At 39.8% G+C, this 20192-nt stretch overlaps 1 protein-coding gene across 5 annotated transcripts in view; it reads left to right on the plus strand.

The window, feature by feature from the left end:
* The first annotated feature begins 261 nt into the window (after positions 1-261).
* LOC121690038 (cation channel sperm-associated protein subunit delta-like) overlaps positions 262-20192 on the plus strand; it is a 58705-nt gene continuing 38774 nt past the window's right edge. For 2 of the 5 annotated variants that reach the window (XM_042070352.1, XM_042070354.1), the window contains exons 1-4: positions 262-420; positions 8792-8870; positions 16016-16092; positions 18175-18244. In XM_042070352.1, coding sequence (XP_041926286.1) covers positions 350-420; positions 8792-8870; positions 16016-16092; positions 18175-18244 — 297 coding nt within the window. In that variant the 5' untranslated portion in view covers positions 262-349. Of the gene's footprint in view, positions 421-8791; positions 8871-16015; positions 16093-18174; positions 18245-20192 lie in introns of those variants that run through there. The other 3 variants (XM_042070356.1, XM_042070353.1, XM_042070355.1) reach the window with 3 other exon arrangements.

The following is a 20192-nucleotide window of genomic DNA, read 5'->3' on the forward strand; positions in this document are numbered from 1 at the left end:
GATATTTCTACCATGTTTCAGGTGAGCGTGCAACCTGCATTAAAAAAATATAATTATGTGATATTTTACAGTGGGTAGGCTACAATTAATTTAAATCCCTAAATTCACAACAGTTTATGACTTGGGGGGGGAATGGCCTCATCTAGCCACCCCTATAACATTTTCTGGGGGCACAATATCAGTCCCCGCAGCAAGGGCTTATGGAGAATGGTGTGTGAAACTTCCGGATGTAGTAGGCCCCCTCCCCCCTCTCTTAGAGCAAAAGATTTTCGCGCTCAAGATTGTGTTGTGTTCGACCGTTACTACTGATGAAGACCGCTAGCTGGCAAAGCTGCTGTATTAATCAACAATGCTACATAAATGTGTCAAAATAATAATATTCTTGTCAACGACATTGGTATTTACCGGTCTGGCTTACAGGTATGATAAAGTTGGTAACTTCATTCAATAGTTTAAACTTTACGTAGTGTATAATGTAATGTTATGTTGACTATATCATAACGTTAAGTTAGTTACCTTAATATCATAGCTCTATTACATTCATGTTACCTTGGTGCTAGTTATGACAATTCTGTTTAGCTGCTGTGTAGCTAAGGTTAACGGTAAGTTAGTCAATGCAGTCAGCCTTGTTGACTTGGTTAGTCTAACTTTATAACACATTATTCGCAAATGTCAATGTCCGCTCCGCAGTAAAGGTGTTGCTTCGAAGTAGCAAAGGTCATGGCTAATCAAATCTGTTGCTCAGAATTTGAAAAAGGCGGATAGATTCTAATCTAGAACGTCCAGAAAGCATAACACATCAATACCGTCATGTATCGTAAAAGGACCGATTTCCACGCCTTTCGTTCAAAAAATGTATATTTGATTGACAAACCCTACATTTTTCATCTGATTTGGCTCTTACAGGGAGCTTGTAGTGCCTACAATATCCGAGTTTGTTAACCGCGCTCGGAGTTTGGTGCTGTGTGTGTTCCCTATTTCTCCCCACTCACTCGGTCCGTCAAGGAGCAATAAGGGACATTACAATGTAGAAAGCGAATTAGCCTGAAAAAGGGTGGTAGTACAGCGAAACATCATATGTGGTATCATGGTATCGTTTTTTATGTAGATTAAAATTGCAGGTGTCTCCAACACCAATCCTATGGAGACAGTTAGCTGCCTTTTATTATGCGAGGGCATAAAGAATGAAAACCAGCGCAGATTCAGGAATCGACGTGAGTGCTTGACATGACATGGCTTTTTTTGGTCCATTGTCAAAGATGAGTAACGTTCGGGTACAACCTGGGTACAACCGGGACGATTGAAACGGGGGACGACACATTTTTTTCCAGTTATCGGGGAATATCGGCCACCGATATATCACGCATTCCTATATACTTCAAATATTCAGGGCCGTACCTACTTGTGTTTACTGCTAAAATGATGCTAAAAGACCGGTCACATAAACATTAGATATGTCCATGGCAATGACTGACATGCAAATAACGTCTATCAAAATAAGTTCAAGTTGAAGTAGTTTTATTGTCATGTACTTAATTATAAGTAATGAAATTCTTAATTAAGCTCAAGAGCCAGCTCAACTTAAAAGAGTAAAAATTGAAAAGCTGTAATTAAGAAGGTGTATTTTGTGTGTGGTAAGGTAACACCCACTTTTGGGTCCCGATCCACCAGTTAAGAAACACTGGCCTAACCTACAGACCATGTAAAATAAACTGGACGAGGGACACTTGTGACAGCAACACACGCACACTGTTTCTCTCCCTCCCTCACACATTGCCTGATGGAGGACGTCCTCCACACATAGTTACTCGGCCATCACTACATTAGGCCTATGCATAGGCATAGCGTAGGCTATGGAACATATTAGGGGTTTGCACGGCGTGTCATCAGATCTGGACATCACCATATTGGAGATACTCGCCTCATTAGAAAGCATTAGGCACTGAAGTCAATCCCTGTTTTAGGTTGTACTAATAGGTCACACTGAGAAAAACATCTGGTGTAGGTATCGACTTCCAAAAGTTATTAAAAAACCAGGGAGAAGGGACAATAATGCCAGAAGTTATCAGAGGAAGGGGGGTGCTTGTGGTTGAACTTGGTACTTCGTCTCCCTCACCCAACTCATATGGATCTGCGCTGCCAATAATCCGTAATTTCTCGAAATATCGCGCCTTTTCTTGTGGTCCAAGTCCTGCCCTATATGCCTTTGCATCTTAGACGTATTTTGATGAGCTTTTCTGTTGTTTAGACACGGCTACAATCACGTAAGATATCCAAAGTGCATAATACTCCATTGTACTTCATTCACTGAGTATCGCCAATATGGCCGCGCGTGCTGGGTTACCATAGTTACCGGCCAGAACGTGACGTCGGTGCAAACCCCTAATAAGAAAGCATATAAGACTAGGCTATGTAATGCAAACATGGGGCCTCGAGTTACATTTTTTAAGACTTGAGACTTGCTTGATCAACATGTATAAAAGACTTGACTTGACTTTGACTTGCTATTCATGACTTGAGACTTGACTTAGACTTGAGACAAATGACTTGAAATTACTGACCAACAGCAAGTGCCAGATCAAATGAGATAGACTGAGGTAGGCTAACTTGCAAATATGGAAGGCTCTACTACGCTCTACAAAACATAATAATGCTTGGCTACACAGATGATTTATCTGACAGCTCAAAGGAGAAATGAACAGCAGTCTACAAGTGTGCAAATTAGCGACATAACCACCACTACGCCGATTTTCATCCGTCAGAAGTTAGTCGTTAACCTAATGTCAAATTTAAGGCAGGTTAAGTTAAGAGTTGGCTTTGAATCTGTTGTGCTTTTTAGTTAACACGATATTAGGTTATGTATGAAATGGCAAAGTGAAACATTTTCTTGTCTAAGTTTAATCTTGATAGCTAAAATGTTGCCAATATAACCTAAAGTAAGCGCCTCTCTTTCTCCCTCCTTCTTAAACACATCCCTGTTCCATACGTTACAGCCTAGTAGTAACAACAGTCAGTAGGCCTAGCTAACTGCCAGCAATCAGCATAGAAAAGTACCTTACTTCAGATGTTAGGCTTATGTATAATATGATACAGCATTGACGTCCTAAACCCTACTAAAACCCAGTGCGCTGTCGCGCTTGTCAAAGTTTGGCAGTGACGTCGGCGGCAGCGTTTGATTCATTGATTAGTTCACTTTTTCAACATTATTGGGTCCCTGGAGATGACATGTATAACTTGAACTCTTTGAATATATTTTCATAATTTGATGTAGCTTACCTAATATTTGAGGCATATTGAAACTATAATAGGCTATTTTATAATAGGTCTACTTGAAATAGATTTATTTTTATTCATATACATTTCATCTTATTCTATAAACCGTTCAGATGTATGTGGCTTGAATGAATGCAATGTCTATTTGTTTGTTACAAATAAAACTCCAGCAGTTCATAACTAGCCTACTGTAGCTTTTACTGTAGCTTTATTTTAAATGAAAATGTGGGTAAATCATCATGAATTTGTATGATTTGGCTATGACTTGACTTGCTTGACCCAAGCTATGACTGACTTGGACTTGCTTGAGACTTGAAGGTTAAGACTTGTGACTTGCACATGTGTGACTTACTCCCACCTCTGATGTAATGTCACAGCAATGTAGGCTAACAACGCAGCCTGGACTACTGCCACTCGTAACAGCAACAAACAGGGGCTCTCTCTCTCTCCCTCCCTTGAAAGTCCTAAAAACTTCTCAATAAATACGAACCTCTATATTAGGCATTGGACTGCCGTCAGATTTAATTTGAAGTCGTTGTTAAGTAGTTTACTAAAATCCTTATGTAGGCCTACTAACAATTCCAAATCTCTACTGTCCATAAAGACACTTGCTAATAAGTATAAATATATATACTCTTGATCCTGTGAGGGAAATTTGGTCTCTGCATTTATCCCAATCCGTGAATTAGTGAAACACACTCAGCACACAGTGAACACACAGTGAGGTGAAGCACACACTAATCCCGGCGCAGTGAGCTGCCTGCTACAACAGCGGCGCTCGGGGAGCAGTGAGGGGTTAGGTGCCTTGCTCAAGGGCACTTCAGCCGCTTCCTACTGGTCGGGGTTTGAACCGGCAACCCTACGGTTACAAGTCCTACAAGCGCTAACCAGTAGGCCATGGCTGCCCCCCATGTGATCTGATCTCAACAAAACTCATTTGCACCTAACGACTGATAGTAATGACATGCCTTTCTAAGGTGCTGACAAATCAGGTTGACAGTGACCATGACTATACCTAATTTGATTGGTTGATCATCTTTTTTATTTACGTGTTGCTTAGTGCTAAGGTTTCCAACTCGGGCTGGAAGCCACTTGGAAACGACTGGAGTGTAACACTGTGTTTCACCACATTCACTAAATACAATTTATGGGGGCGTTGTTTCACTCATTGCAAGATAAGAAATGAAAACGGGAGATGACAGCAAAGCAAGAATAAACAAATCTGTAAAATGATTAAATAAAATGTTTTGTTTACAATAATAGTGATTGTCGGGAGAGATAGGGGAAGCCTGACTTCCCTTAGCTTTCAGGTTAAAACACCACTGCACAGCAACAAATCATAATCAAATGTAAAGTTGATTTGCTGACTTTCACCTCTCAAGTTTGTGTTGCTAACCTACCTAGGCTATGTCATTTAGTTAATTTAGGCCTACTGTTGGGTTTAATAACATTTCAGAAATAAGCTACACAACCACGCAGACTTTTACATCTTGAGAGAGTTCCTTTTAGGTAACTCTTCCGTTAGCTCACGCGTCATGTCTATCGTTGTACATTGTAATGTAGTGCTCATCAAAATTATAGAAATGGACATTGCAAGGTATTTATCTCTTCTATGATCCCAGAAAATGTATTTTATTTATTTGAACATTTTTATTTGAACATGTATTTTATCTAATAATATAGAAATCATAATGAATTGCATCCATATCCTTGGACTATAGGCCTCAACAGTCCCGCCCCTCCTCCGCGATAGCTTAGTTTCCTGAAGTAAGTTTCCCATTCATTTCTCCAATCGACTCCTGGAAAAATCTGTATAAAGAGTTTTAGACCATGCCTTAGGCTAACCAGCTTCAACGTGACTCATACAACATATTTCGAGTGAAAAAATGAACAGAAAATCCGACAAAAGGCAAAGGTACAAGACTGTACAACATAGTAAACAGTTTAAGCTTTTTAAAGCAATTCTCTCAACAATTCTAGGACCATTTAAAAAAGGTAGAGTACAACAGTGTCAGTTCTAGTCAGGTGGTAAGTGCTAGGATCAGCAAGGCTAGTTGTAAGTAGTGCTACGAGAGGAGATGTTCTTGAGTTTTTTGAGAGGGATGTCCCTGCTCTAGTAGGAACTGGTAGTGCACTCCACCAACGAGGAACAACAGATGAAAAAAGTTTGGATTGGCCTGAGCGTAGTGGTGGCATAGCTAGACGCCGTTCGTCAGAGGAGCGCAACGGTCTGGAGGTAGCATATGCCTGTATGAGGGCATTCAAGTAGATGGGAGCAGAATTGGAGACTAATTGGAGACTACTTTGTAGACAAAGGATCTGCTTTTACCAGCTTTTACACGTTAGGATGTTGGGAAGTGTAGTACTTTTCCGTTAAATCACGAATAATTTTTTTAAAAATCAAAACAAGGTTGATGCCCCATTAACTTTTGGCCTCAATATGAGCATGTACAATCGCTTAGTCATGTTGTAGCTGGTTTTAAGTCTACCATGGACGGTTACAATTTTATGGCTTATACTTCAGTTGTCAAAGGAGAAATTGTATTGTATTCTTACTTCGGGAATCAGCTGTGGGCAGGACTGTTGAGGTCTATATGCGCAACTATTTTTCTCTTATCCCAAAACTGTGAGAATGAAAGCTAATTTAAAAGCTTCTTAAAGTGACAGGCACTCAATTAGAACTACACACCACCACTTTAATGACATTAAAAACACGTGTAATAGTTTAAAAATCAATATAAAGTACTCATATTGCTATTAGCTATTAGTAATTATGGAGATCATAAAATACTATAAATTATTAACAGATTATTAAAAGATATAACGTTTATGAATTCCAAAATATGAAATAGAAACAAAGCCATAATTTTGTGTGGATCACCACTGATGTGAATGATCACCATTCCCCATTTAATTTCTGTCCCCTCCCCATATTGTTAGCCTAACTTCTATAACTCATTGTCTGTCTGTCTATCTTTTAATTTCTTTATATTTTATTCTCTCTCTTCCTTTCCATCCAACCATGCACCATTGTCTATCTTAATACCTTCTCCTTCCCCAACTCTTAAAAGTGTCTGCTAAATCCCATTTACTTTACGTTCTGAATTTCTTCTGTATATCCCCTCGATCACTTACACGCTTTTCCACCCTTTTCTCCCTTAACCATACGTCCTTGTTTGTTTCTGCCTGTGTTTGTTTTCATCACCTTCTATAGCCTATTTCAAATGCCCTCACAATGCTTATATTTTTCCTACCTTTCCCTATGGACATGTTAAACATCATTTCAACTAGAGATGCACCTATAGATCGGCTGGTGACCGGAATCGGCCGATTTTCATGTGATCGGCCATGACCGGCGACCGGCCGGTCAGTCTGAGACATGCCGATTTTATGCCGGTCAAATACACTCGTGCGCCGCAATTGTAACAACACCCAGCTGAGTTTGCAAAGTTTGAAGAAGCTAGCAACCAGGCCAACACTCAGGGCTGGATGTAGGGCTACAAAGAAAGCGCTAATAGGCTATTGAGTTTTTCTATGCAGCTGTGCTTTACCATTGGCCTACTGCGTGGAATTTACTAAGCTGTCACTTCATTAGGCTACGTAAACATCGCTCATCACCGCCCGTCACTGCCGCTAATTGCGTGCCCACAGCTGAACCACAAGCCTGTTGAACGGAGATAAACGACTGCGACATTAAAAATAATCAAAGATGTCAACAAGCAGCGACATACAGTAGCCCTAGTAGTTCTACTCCACTGAAAAAAAAATACTCTAACTATTTACTGCACGTAGACTAGGGCTATGTCTTAAAATACCCTAGTCTATCAGATTGAGAAGTGGATGTTGTGAAAGTGAACAAACGATAGCCTATTAGAAAGGCAAACAAACGTTAAAGTTGCTTTTGACATAGTAGCCTACAATGAAGAAAACTGATGCTCTGAATACTGAATCAGTAGTCTCTGAAAGTTTCTATAGCCTAATTGATGCATTTAATCGGAATTTGGATTTAAATCTTTCACCGCAAAACAGACGTGCACTGTTTTCATATGGTGGAGCACCTAATCGCTATTAGCACTTCTCCCCTGTGTTTGCGTGATAGCCTAGGCTGCTACCACTTTTCCCTCGTCCTCCCATAAATTCATCAATGCATATGAAAATATGTTACATGGTAGTATGTTCAAATGTATCATGAAAATTGTAATTAAATCTTTAGTTGGATATTGGATGTGAGAAGCATAAAATGGGTGTTCCATAACTTAACTTAATCCATAATTTGATACTGCATCTGAAGTTAGACTGATTACACGTCTATATTAACATGTTCTATCAAAGAAAAGATAGAAAATAACTATTTGTGTGTGTGCTGTAAAATGGTTAGAAGAAATGAAATTGGAATCGGCTAAAATCGGTATCGGCAGGTCAAACTCTATGAAAAATCGGAAATCGGTATCGGCCCAGAAAATTGCAATCGGTGCATCTCTAATTTCAACTGAATAATCTTTTACCTTGTATTTATAAAACTGAATTATTTTTAATTTAATGGATTCTTTTTGGTTTGCAAGCACTATATTCCCCTCATGAAATGAAAACAGTCTACATATATTTTTTAACATTATGAGATCCTTTTGTCATTTGGAGCGACCACTCGTCATGTGGTGCGACCAATAATAGCAAATTTTGTTAAATTCAAAATAAAAAATAGAATTTCTGTGGTTAAAATATTATATATTATTTATATATATTAAAATATGTTTAAGTCTTGGCTGTATTTTTTTGAGGCAAATAACATCACTCTTAACAGCCGTCAGTATTTGATAAGACATATAATATCCACTGGAATTTTGTTTCTTTCTATTACACCTGCCAGGGAATCTGTATTATGTGGCTAAGCTGCTGTCTAGCAGGTAAAACATGTTTAAATGACTATAGTCTATATTTTAAACAATTTATTAGCTGGAAATGATGCCACAAGTCTACATTCAATGCTATAAAGCTACTTCGACAGTTTGTTTAGATCCAGTGACACTGCCGTCATGGAAACGGAACGTCACACTTCGGTACTCTATTGCCTGCAGTTATTACATTTTCAAAGTTTTTAACCCAGAAAATAATGCAATAACTTATTACATCATTGGCAAAAAGTTATTACATTATATTCAGAAAGTTATTACATTATTGGCAAGTTATTACATAATTGGCTTTATTACATTAAAATTATTACGTTATTGGACATTATTACATTATTGGCCATTATTACGTTATTGGCCGTTATTACATTATTGGCTGCTACACGGCCGTTCATTTAAAAATGCCATTGTTGTGCTACATGGTAATACCGTGTATCAAGTTTTATCAAGTTTTAATCACGATGATCACAAAGCCGGTATATCGCGACACCCCCTACTTTCAAATAGCAAATCATAAATTGAGCTCCACTGTAGTACGTTTTCATTTGTCTATGGGTCTTTCTGTCTTGTATGTCTTACTAACTCATGTTTTTAACACTTTTAAAATATAGCTTTTATTCAGGTAAGTTAGCTTTACCTGAAGCGGCACCTCCAGTAGGATGGCAAACATCAGTAAAACAGGGGAACTCAGTAAGTATCATTGTCACTTTTGAATATGTATGAGCCTATTGTATATGTGTACACTGCATAATCTTTATTTACAGGCTTAAAGTCCAGTTAAAAAAAAAACCTGCAATACATAAAGAATACAAAAATAAATACACATAAAAATAACTGTCCACAATGATTACCACTACGGGCGGTGGTAGCGTAGTGGTTAAGGAGCTAGGCTAGCGTGCAGTAGCCTGAAAGTTGTCGGTTCAATTCCCGGCTTCCACCGTTGTGCCCTTGAGCAAGGCACTTAACCCCAAGTTGCTCCGGGGACAATGTGATCCCTTGTAATATAGCTGACATATGTAAGTCACTTTGGTCAAAAAGTGTCTGCTAAATGTAATGTAATGTAATGATTAAGACACATACTATACCTGTGTACTGCACTGATTAAAACACATACTGTACCTGTGTATTGCACTGATTAAAACACATACTGTACCTGTGTATTGCACTGATTAAAACACATACTGTACCTGTGTATTGCAGTGATTAAAAACAAAAACAAAATGTGTGTTGGGGTGGCACGGTTCACAAAAACCATGGTTCGGTTCGAATCAAGGTTTTAGGGTCACAGATTTTGGTTCTGTAGGGTTGTTGTTGTTTTTTCTTTTGTTGTTTTTTCTTTTAATCTTGAACACTCCAGAAATACTTCAGCATGTGATATAGCTTAATTATCCACAATTTAGGCTACAGTATTTAAAATAGTTATATCATGTAATCATGCAAAAACGGAAAGAATTTGACTTGACTTTAAGCACATCATTGAAACCATCTCTGAGGAAAGCTAGGTGAGATTTTGATACAGCAAGAGGGAAGACATTGATGATTTCAACATGCTTTTAATTTATTTGGGAAAAAGTATAATGCGTTATTGCCATCTACAGGAACGTTTGCACCTTTTCTAGCACATTGAGATTGGCTGAAATATTATGGAATATCAATTGAAATAACAGATCACATAGGCTTTGTTGGACAATCCTTTGACAATTTGTCCTCATGTTTCGTCATGCAGTTCTAGACAGTGGTGCCGAAGTGTTGGCGAGAGGGAATTAATGTTATGGTACGCATATTAGTTTTGTTCTGGTTTACCGAGTATATGGTTTTAAACAGTGTTTGAGCTTTAACATTAGTAAGCATTCATTTAGCATGATAATCCATCTGTAATGCTAACGTTTTGACAAGCACACCAAATTTGCCTACCTTGTTCTTGGCCATCTGAAATTACTCCTCTAGCTTTGCTGCCTCTATCGTTTCTGTTTTCCTTGTTTACCAAAAATGTTTTATATCCATGATGGTCTTGAAGTCTTGAGTTAGTGATTTAGCATAACATTGTGTGCTGGTAACGATACATGCATGCACTGTCATTCTCTCTCCTGCTCAACCAAAAGGAGTGCATGTGCATAGCTCTGCATTAAGTTGATTTTGATAAGCATGGGCGGGGGGGTCTAGGGGTGAACGTAAGTAAACCCTTGTGGAGCAAGGCTTCAGCAGGAGAAAAGAGGGAAATGGTAGAGGAGAAAATGCATAGACAGGAGGAGAATGTGAGATGTACTAAGGCAGTGTCGCAGGCAAAACAAAGGCAGTAGGTGAACTGGGAAGGGGTGGAAAAAAGACGGATTAGATGGAAAGATCTATGGGGCATGGAAGCTGGTAGGATCAGATTTATGTTAGGTGTTACATATGATGTGCTCCCATCTCCCAAGAACTTAAGTCAATGGTTTGGTGAGGATGATAAATGCACACTTTGTTGGAAAATGGAGCGGGTTGGGAAATGAAGGTCTTGATCTTGGCCAGCAGATGGCGGTACCTCCACATAGTGAGTACTAAACTAAGACCCGTCTTAATTCTGTGGTTGGATTCAGAGAAGATAGTTTACTTCATTGAACTTACTGTTCCTTGGGAAGACAGAGTGGAAGAGGCCAATGAGCTGAAGAGAGCGAAATACACTGAAATAGCAGAGGAGGCAGCCAAGCGAGGTTGGAGTGCACGATTAAGGCCTATTGAAATTGGTGCATGAGGGTTTGTGGCCAGATCTGCTATTGGCTTGCTGTCTGAATTGGGCATTTGTGGACGAAGTCTAAGGCAGGTGGTTAGTAACATGTCTTTGGCAGGAGAATGAGCAAGCAAATGGTTGTGGGTAAGGAGAAGTTACCCTTCCTGGGGCGCAAGCTATGTTAAGCTAACTGGCTCATTTGTTTGGTGTTTGTTTGGTGACGGACCGTGCTTAGGTCGATGGTGGTTGGTTAGGGTTTTTTAGGGTTATGGTTCAGTCCACATCAACGGGACGGACCAACCTAAGAGTATTTGGATATTTTATTGTGGTAATATGGTGGCAACATGGGGCGTAAGCTAAGGTAAGCTAACTAGCTTTTGTGTTTGTGATGGACTGTGCCTAGGTTGATGGTGGTTGGCTAGGGTTTTTATGGTTATGGTTCAGTCCGCATCAACGGGACGGACCAACCTAACCAACCTAGACCTAGGCTGGTTAAAAGTATTTTGGGTATTGGATATTTCAATGTGGTAATATGGTGATAGCATGGAGGGGAGTGTCTCCAGGACGCTGGTTTCACTGTTAAGCCTTCATGAGGTGTCGTGGGCCTAATTTAACGAAACATCGGTGAATGAGGGTGCCCACTTGATAACCCCAATGACATGCCGCATACTATATACTGCTGTTGGATGGGCCATTTGTCTTGTGTTTGTGACCATTGGTTGGCAGATTTGTGGTTAGCATGTTTTTTTTTTTTAGTTAATTTGAGTAGGGGCTTCTGAATGTGTTTTTACCTTGGATTTTGGCACAAGGGATTATAACATCTAATCCTGTGTATTAATGTAATAATGTGTTTACTGAAAAAATGAAATAGCCTACTGTCATGCAGTTAATTGGATACTGTGCAGAGTTGGGAAATTATGGTAGGCAAACTTGGTGTGAATTCACATACAGGGGAAATTCTCTCTCTCGTTGTTGAGTAGCCTAATGGTACGTACAGTGCGTACGGCCGTACACCTGCAGGCGCGCCTGCGTGTTGCCACTAGCATAATGAATATGTGTTGCACAGTGCTTGCACACAGTCACAGTTCTATCAACCGTTTTCTTTCCGCTGTCATCATAGGTAAAAGGAAATCCAAAATATTCCCACACACCAGACGTATGCAACGCTGGCACATCCTTCAACTCCGGGCTGCCTTCGTTATCTCTCCCACTTGCCATTTCTACTCCACCCTCCACAACTCTGCTTTTGCACGAAAGGAGAAAAAAAACAGTTTGAAGTCACATCCCGGCATGAGTAGGGTTGCCACATTTATTTGATTTGTGAAAATCAAATTGGCTACATTTTGGTACTCCCTCTGTCCCTTGGTGGCCTTGTGCATAATGTGTGTGGTGAATACAATGTTGAAACATTTCCTATAGTTTCTTACCTATATATTTGCCCTGATGCACTCGTTGACCCAGACACACAAACTCACTTTGGACTCCTTTCAATGCTGTCCCTTTCTATATTAGCCTACAGAGCAACTAGGACAGGCGTGTACAGTGGGTCCCAGTTAAGAATTGACACTTCATTCACCATCAAGGTGATTCACGCAGCTGGGTGAAATGTAAGTACAACTGCAGCCGCTTGGGGGCTGCATAGTCCGCTGTTGCGTTCTGCGGTCGAACCGGACCAGCAAGGGCTGTGATTGGCCGAGTTTTCAGTTTGTTTCTCTGTGTTTTTAGCAGCCCCTGCAACATGCTAGTCCACTGTAGCCTATAAGCTTTGTACATAATGTTAAACATAGTTTTGGATTCAGTGGCAAGATTTCTTGATTGTACAGTGCCTGCCTGTCTCTCAGTAATGTTTTAAAATGAGAGCTTCGTCAGCTGGAAGTAGGCTACTTTGTCGGCAGTCATGAGAAGTTCGCTTGCTAACAGAACATAGATATGCTGCCCAGAAACCTCGTGAATAGTTCTGATTTTTTTTACTACACTAACGAGGTTGAAATATAGCCTTTGCCTACAGCATCTCCTTAACAGTAATGTTAACAAAATGACAGCATTCATATGACAAAGGAAAACGAATTCGGTCACTCAAGACTGTGCCACAGCAAGCAGTGTAGGCTACAGTCCTTCCCAATAGGCCTACTCGAAGCAGATAGCGTTGTCTGACGGTCGAGTGGGTTAATGCACGTATTTCCAGAACAGGTCTGCAACTTTCAGGCAGTTCTGAGTTCGAATCTAGGCAGGAGCAGAACCATATAAAGGCCTAGGCCTATTGTTATAATTTTTTGCAAGGTGTTGCTAATGGCAAGACTTGTTTATAAGACGTTTGGTGATTAATTGATAGCTGTTTTTGTGACACGTTCTTTATAATGAGCGCATACGGGGAGTAAAATGACTTGTTGCCGTTTTGGGACATAAGCTACATTAAGCTACATTTAGTTAGTTTTGTGATGTTTTGCACTTTTGCCTCATGTGTTTTCAGGTTTGAGGGCTTTTTTTGCCAAGATTGACCTTGGTTAGACTCTGCATAGTTATTTCTCCATATGGAAAATAAAGTCAATTTTCGACACACGTCTGTTATTAGTTCAATAACAAGTGTTGCTTGTTAAAACATGTGACTAGTGAAACTCAAATGATTTTAGAAATATTTAGCCAAAGCCTAAAAGTGTTACTTTGTGCCCCGCGCTCCCCCACTGCTTGTGAAAGAAGGGGATGGGGGAGGGGGGCTTAACGTGAAAAAGCTTAATGTCCCAAAACGGCAACGAGTCGTTTTAGGCTACTCCTTGCAGGCCTTCATAATGGTAGGCTATGGAAGTGGGGGGAGGGTATGGGATGACCAGAGCCGTCATCTATCGTCTTTCCAGGCACACACAGCTCGTTACCATATAGCCTGTCGACAGCCTTAACAGATAGGCTCTGCTCCTGGGTTTGGCCTCACAGCGAACTCAATCCTCTTGTTGCTTGCAGTTTGTTAAATAAAGCGATGCAGATTGCATTATTTATTTCTGATTAATTGCGTCTTTTGATGGCTTTTGTAACATTTGCTTGTTAGGCTGGGCTACTGTCAATGTCCTGTACAGGTCAATGTTCAACAATTGCTGGTGTAGGCCTACAGGCTATTAATCAATTAGGGACTGTTCGTTATTTATTTAAAGGAATTATCCGGAGTAAAATGCACTTTAGATCAATTTACGGATGATTGGGAGTACAAACGTTGAGTTGACATCAAAATCATGTCATTCGGATGTGTTTTGAGAAAGTTCGATTTTACCGTTTTTAGCCAAAACTCGTTAGCCTGGAAGTGACCAGGGCAAGTCATTTCGCCGCTACAAAACGCTATTTTTATACCTCTTCTACAGTTCCAAACAACATTACACTTACGTGGTAGTGAGTAGAGGGTCCCTAAAACCAAACCGAAGTATCCCGAGGTCTTTATGTGGTCGGATAGAGAGTCCAGAATGAATTTCATCAAGCCAATACCTTTCCGGAAATGTTGCTGTTTCAGCTGGAGTCTTTAGGGGAAAGTCCGTAGAAGTCGATTGCAGAGTGTGGAGTAACACGCTCTGGAAATTCACAATTTCGTTGCCGTTTTAAAAAAAAAAAAAAAACATAGTCCAGTCCATACAACTTCATTTAAATTTCGAAAGAAATACTAGACTGCTTTTTAAAAAAAAAAAAAAAAACGGCGACGAAATTGTAAAATCAAAACTTTCTCAAAACACATCCGAATGACATGATTTTGATGTCAGCTCAACGTATGTACTCCCAATCATCCGTAAATTGATCTAAAGTGCATTTTACTCTGGATAATTCCTTTAAGGGGCTACCGGAGGAGTTTTGGGAGCATTAGTCAAAAAAGACGTGACCCTCCCTCGCCAGCAAGAAATGTTTCTATGACCCTCCAAAGTGATTGAGACTTCATCTTTTTAAGTTTTAAGTGCAGTGGCCCCTATCTGCCCCCTTTGGAATTATATCTCGAGCCTATTATAAGGTCCAATGCGTTATGTCCTGGGATTCGGACGTGCTCAAAAAGAAAAGAAAAAACACTTTTTTATAGATGCTTATGAGGCGCAATATGAGAGATAAATTTGATGATCATTGATCGTTGTTTTGGGACGTTAAGCCTTTTCCATATAGGCGTCAGTGAAGGAGATTGAAGAATGACCATTTTGTTATACGAAAATATTTCTAAACTTCAAAAAATCAGTGTCTAAAACTCAGTGTCATTCAGACTCAACCCTCTTGTTGCTTTGATATCTTTTGTGACAGACACTCAATTCGACTTGCACAGCACCAATACAGTGTAATGACATGAAAGAGAAGTTTATATAGTTTAAACAGTGCTGTGCAAAAGTTAAGACACCCATGCTGAAATTGACTAAAGGGAGGAACAAAAAAAATATTTTGCCTTTTGTCTTAATGCCTTAATTAAAAAATATGTTAAAAAATAGGACATCAATTATTTTTTAATGGATCATGTATCGTAAATAAATAAATGTTATTATATATAAATGTCTTAACTTATGCACTGCACTGTATATTCTAAATAGTAATAGTTTGTACAGTGGCCTACAGTGTACAGTTGTACAGTGGCTAATACTAATAATGTAAATGAAAAAGGTGAAAGAAAAACATGAATAATCCTGTTCTGCTGAGAATTCATGATTCATGCGTGATTCATGAAGGAACCCGTCCAAACTTAACCGGGACCCACTGTTCTACAAAGTGGGGTCTGGGTCTGTGGCTGCGCGGCAGTTGCTAGGTAATAATGTAAACTCTATTTTTGCTGACAATCAACAAAAAGCATGCCTTTTATGTCCTAGTCTGACTGGATGATAAACACAACCAAGAACAGAACCGTTAATTTTCACCAAAAACCGGGACAATTTGTGTCCCGGGAAATATTTTTAATTATCCGGGACAGTCACTCAAAAAAGAGAACAATCCCGGGAAATCCAGTGCATGTGGCAACCCTAGGCATGAGGCTACATTGCACATGCCATGAACCGTCAACCGTACAATTCACACATGCTCTGAACCGAGACTAGCGAACCGAACGGTTTGGATTTTTTTCATGAACCGTGCTACCCCTAGTTGTGTGATAATCTTTATAACATATTCTGTCTATGTAATCACTTAGGTATTGTTGCAGTTTTACAAAAATGAAGCTGCAATTGTTTTGGATCATTGTAACACACAGAAAGCTCTTTATATGGGGTAAGATGTATTTCATTGTTGCCAAGGCTCGAAATTAGCAAGTGCCAATGACGGAAAATGGTGGAAAACGTCTGCTTATCAACTGCAAGAATAGGCTACTTTAGTCTGTCATGTTAAATTCGCTTGCCATATCAACTCCGCTTCGCATCGGTGTTCTGACATGGTCAGGATTTATTTCCACTTTTATTTATTTAAGGACAGACAAACAATACATTTTATTAGGCTATACAGCCAAAATGAGAAAAGGAAACTTCACGAGTCTTACAGTTTTTTGATTACCCTTTTATGCATCTGCTGAGAAATCAAATAGATTGCCACACAAATTGAACTTTCAGATTCAGATATTGCATAGAAATGTATTACTTGCTTACTTTGATTTTCAATGATAGCTAACTAACTACCCATGGAATGATATGAAAGACATACTTTTCAGAACCAATGAGGGAACTGGAAGTGGTCGAACGAAACCGTAAAGCTCTCCGTGCGCTGTTGAAAATATAGCAATTGATTATAGAACCCCCAGTGTTTCCTCTAGATTTTTTTTAGCAGTGGGGGCAAGCCATCTGCATCCTTAACCTCTACGGTTTTTGACTGTTTTAGAAAGAAATGGCTGATCTTTAATGCAATACACACACCTACATGACTTTTTGCACTTTTACATCCCTCTCCCTATGCTACAGACCTTTTATTTATTTTCTTATTTCATCACAAGTCAAAACACACACACACACACACACACACACACACACACACACACACACACACACACATCTGACTTTCTCCAACTTTTGCACATCACCATTTATTGTTTTTGATTTCTCCTCCATCTATCTACCCATGTCCTTGATTGCCTAGCCTTTCTCCCCCCCCCGCACCCCCATCCCCAACACACACACAAAAAACACACACACTTACATCATCACTGTCATCACCTCACATACATACAGCACACTGCTTGCTACAGTAAGCCTCCTCTACATACTTGCTGCACACTGCCCCCCCCCTCCCTCCCTACATACACAGCACATTATCTTCAGGATCTTCTCCAACACATATCCTCTACATACTTACAGCACACTGTCCCCACCTACCCACACACACACACACACACACACAGTCACTGCTCCACTCCCCTTCCGCCCACACACACATCTGCACTCTCATCACTCACATACATCATACATACAGTACTCTGCTTGCAATAGTAAGTCCCTTCACCATACTTGCAGTACACTGCCCCCCCCCCCCCCTCCCCTACATACACAGCACATTATTTAATCAAGAAGCTTCTCAAACACACATCCCTAACATACTTACAGCACACTGCCCCCCCCCCCCCCCCAATACACAGCACATTGTCTCATGAGGAAGCTTCTCCAACACACATATTGCACACTGCCCTCTCCCCACATACACAGCACACTATCCCATCTCCCTTGTCATCCCCCCAACACACACACCAAGACCCCTGGCAGTTGGGTTAGCCCCTTGAGCCGTGGATCTGCCAAAGGTTTCTTCCTTAGTAAGGGAGTTTTTCCTTGCCCCTGTTGCTCTTGGGTGCTCCTTGTTGGTGCCCCCCCCCCAATCCCAATCCTCCCCCACCTTTCTTATGCAGCCCTTGCCACTTAATCTACTAATCTACCCCTCTTCTACTGCACTTTTTATCCCCCCCCCACCCCATAAATGCACAAATAGGCTGACACCAGACATAATTTCACTGCATTTCTTACATCCAGTAACTATATGCATGTGACAATAAACTTCCTTGTATCCTTGTATCCTTAGAGATGCGCGGTTCGCGGTTACAGCCGCGGACTCCACGGTTAAACCGCGGATCGGGCGGATGACGTGAAGAAATATAATATTTTAAATAAATTCGGGCGGGTGGCGGTTGAACCAATCAAACGCATCACCCATATACATTAAAACAACCAGTGGATGGCGGGCAGGTGCGGTTTTGAAAATTGGTCAAAAACGTTGGTGCGGATGGATGGCGGATGGCGCATCTCTAATCCTTGTATCCAATATCTTAACATTCCCAATTATCAGCAATATATATATATTTATTTTTTATTATTTCAGGACCATGATCGTTTATACAGATACTGCATTTATGGATGGATCTGAACCATTAGTATATCATGGGAATGAAGTAAGTTTGCCAGTTTTCACCATATCTGAGGCACTCACTGATACTCTGCTTGCCACACACACACACACACACACACACAAGGGCTGTAATAATACACCAAACTCACAATACGGTTTGTATCCAGACTTTTGACCCACGGTTCAATATGTACCTCGATTTTGGTGGTTTCTCTTATCAACAAAAGGGGAAAGAGTTAAAGTAAAACTTTTTTTAAAGATTTTGTGTGTGTGTGTGTTTGTTGGGGGCAGGGGCGGTTCTAGGGGCTGGGCCACAGGGGGCCATCTGAAATCTCATTGGCCCCTGACTGGCCCCTGTACCGTCAATCATCAATAAGTGTCAAACTTGTTGAGAACGACGATCAGAGATGCAATTCCATTCCCAAACAACTGGTGGCAGTAATGCACCTATGAAGCCTGAAAGCTAAAGCACACAGTGAACTGTAAAGGAAAGAATACATTTGGCTAATGTGTCTCTGCTAATGTGAAGAAAGGATACATTTGGCTAACTGAAGTATCAGCTAACGTGAAGAACCGATACATTTGGCTAACGAAAGTATCAGCTAGAATTCTAACGTGAAGAACCGATGGCAGCGTTTCATCCTCCACAGAAGTTTCTTGGTGAGTCACAAATCTCTATGTTGGTTATCATCATTATGTGAAAGGGACGTTTATTTGTTGCTGTCCCAATATGTTGTTTTTCAATTAAATTACGAAGCAGCAGCAAGCTTGCAGTGAACTGTTAACTGACTTAGTGAACTGTTAACATTAACTTAACGTTAGGTTACTTGAGTTGAGGTTTGATTGTTATTCATTGTTAGCATGCTGATAGATTTTATGTAAGGTAATGTATGAAGTGTTTGAAATGGTGTTATATGAAATGCAGAGAAATGGACATCCTGTTTGTTTGGGGTCCGAAATTAATAATATTACATGCGCTAGTGCGCCTTACCAAATGTAAATAAAGTTTTTTTGCTTGAGGAAAAAGTTTGGCAGCTGCTAACATAAACATGAGAATACATGCCAAATAGCTAACGCTACGTTTTTGTAGTTAATGTGAGCTATCATTGCAAAGTTATTAACCACTATTCTGAGTTTATTTGATTCATGGGCTTCGCATGAATTCTGTCTCAAAGTGTTAGGACAAGGAGAGTTTCATTGAGATAAATTGGTGATTTAAATTATAAATTATATGATTAAAAAAAAAACAATAACTGGTTTTACAGTTGCCAGACGACATGCTGAATACAAGCAAATGAAACTTGTTTCATTTTCTTCTCTCCAGACATTTCCCATTCTAGAGCAGATGGTTCTGTACAACCTCTCCTAAACTGGTATTCCGCAAGATGCAGCACGGAAATAGGAAGAGGCCACTCAATGACTTCTGATACAAAGACTTCAAATGGTAGGAATATTCCATCTTTAGTGTTTTGCTTTCCGTAATTTTTTCGCTTTCAAATGACCCATCGTCAGTCTTCAAATCAGAATCAGGCTTTTCTAACTGGAAGCAAGACGGTGGCTTCAAAGACCATTCCAAATCAAACACTTGTAAAAATAGTTGTTGAAAAAATTGTGTAAATATGATGTAGTTGTTGCTCACATGCTATGTGTGTGTACTGTGTGTGTGTGTTTGTTTTAATGTACGCAAACTGGCAGTGAAAGTGGCTTCTCTTATCAACAAAAGGGGAAAGAGTTAAAGTAAAACTTGTTTAATTGAATGAAAAATGTGTGTATGATGATGTATGATTTCTGTTTAAAATATCAATGTATTTCCACTGAAGTGTCTATTATATTTTAGTTTTATATTGTGTTTTCAATGCACATTATAAATAAATGGGAAATTGTTAAGAATTGTATTGGCTTTTTTGGTTTTTAGCATTTAGCATTCAAGTATTTGAACAAGGTAAGACTGGTGAAATGTATGCACCTTACTGCTGTGATGTAGTCTAGCT

Source organism: Alosa sapidissima, chromosome 18 (assembly GCF_018492685.1).
Source record: "Alosa sapidissima isolate fAloSap1 chromosome 18, fAloSap1.pri, whole genome shotgun sequence".
NCBI classification, from domain to species: domain Eukaryota; kingdom Metazoa; phylum Chordata; class Actinopteri; order Clupeiformes; family Clupeidae; genus Alosa; species Alosa sapidissima.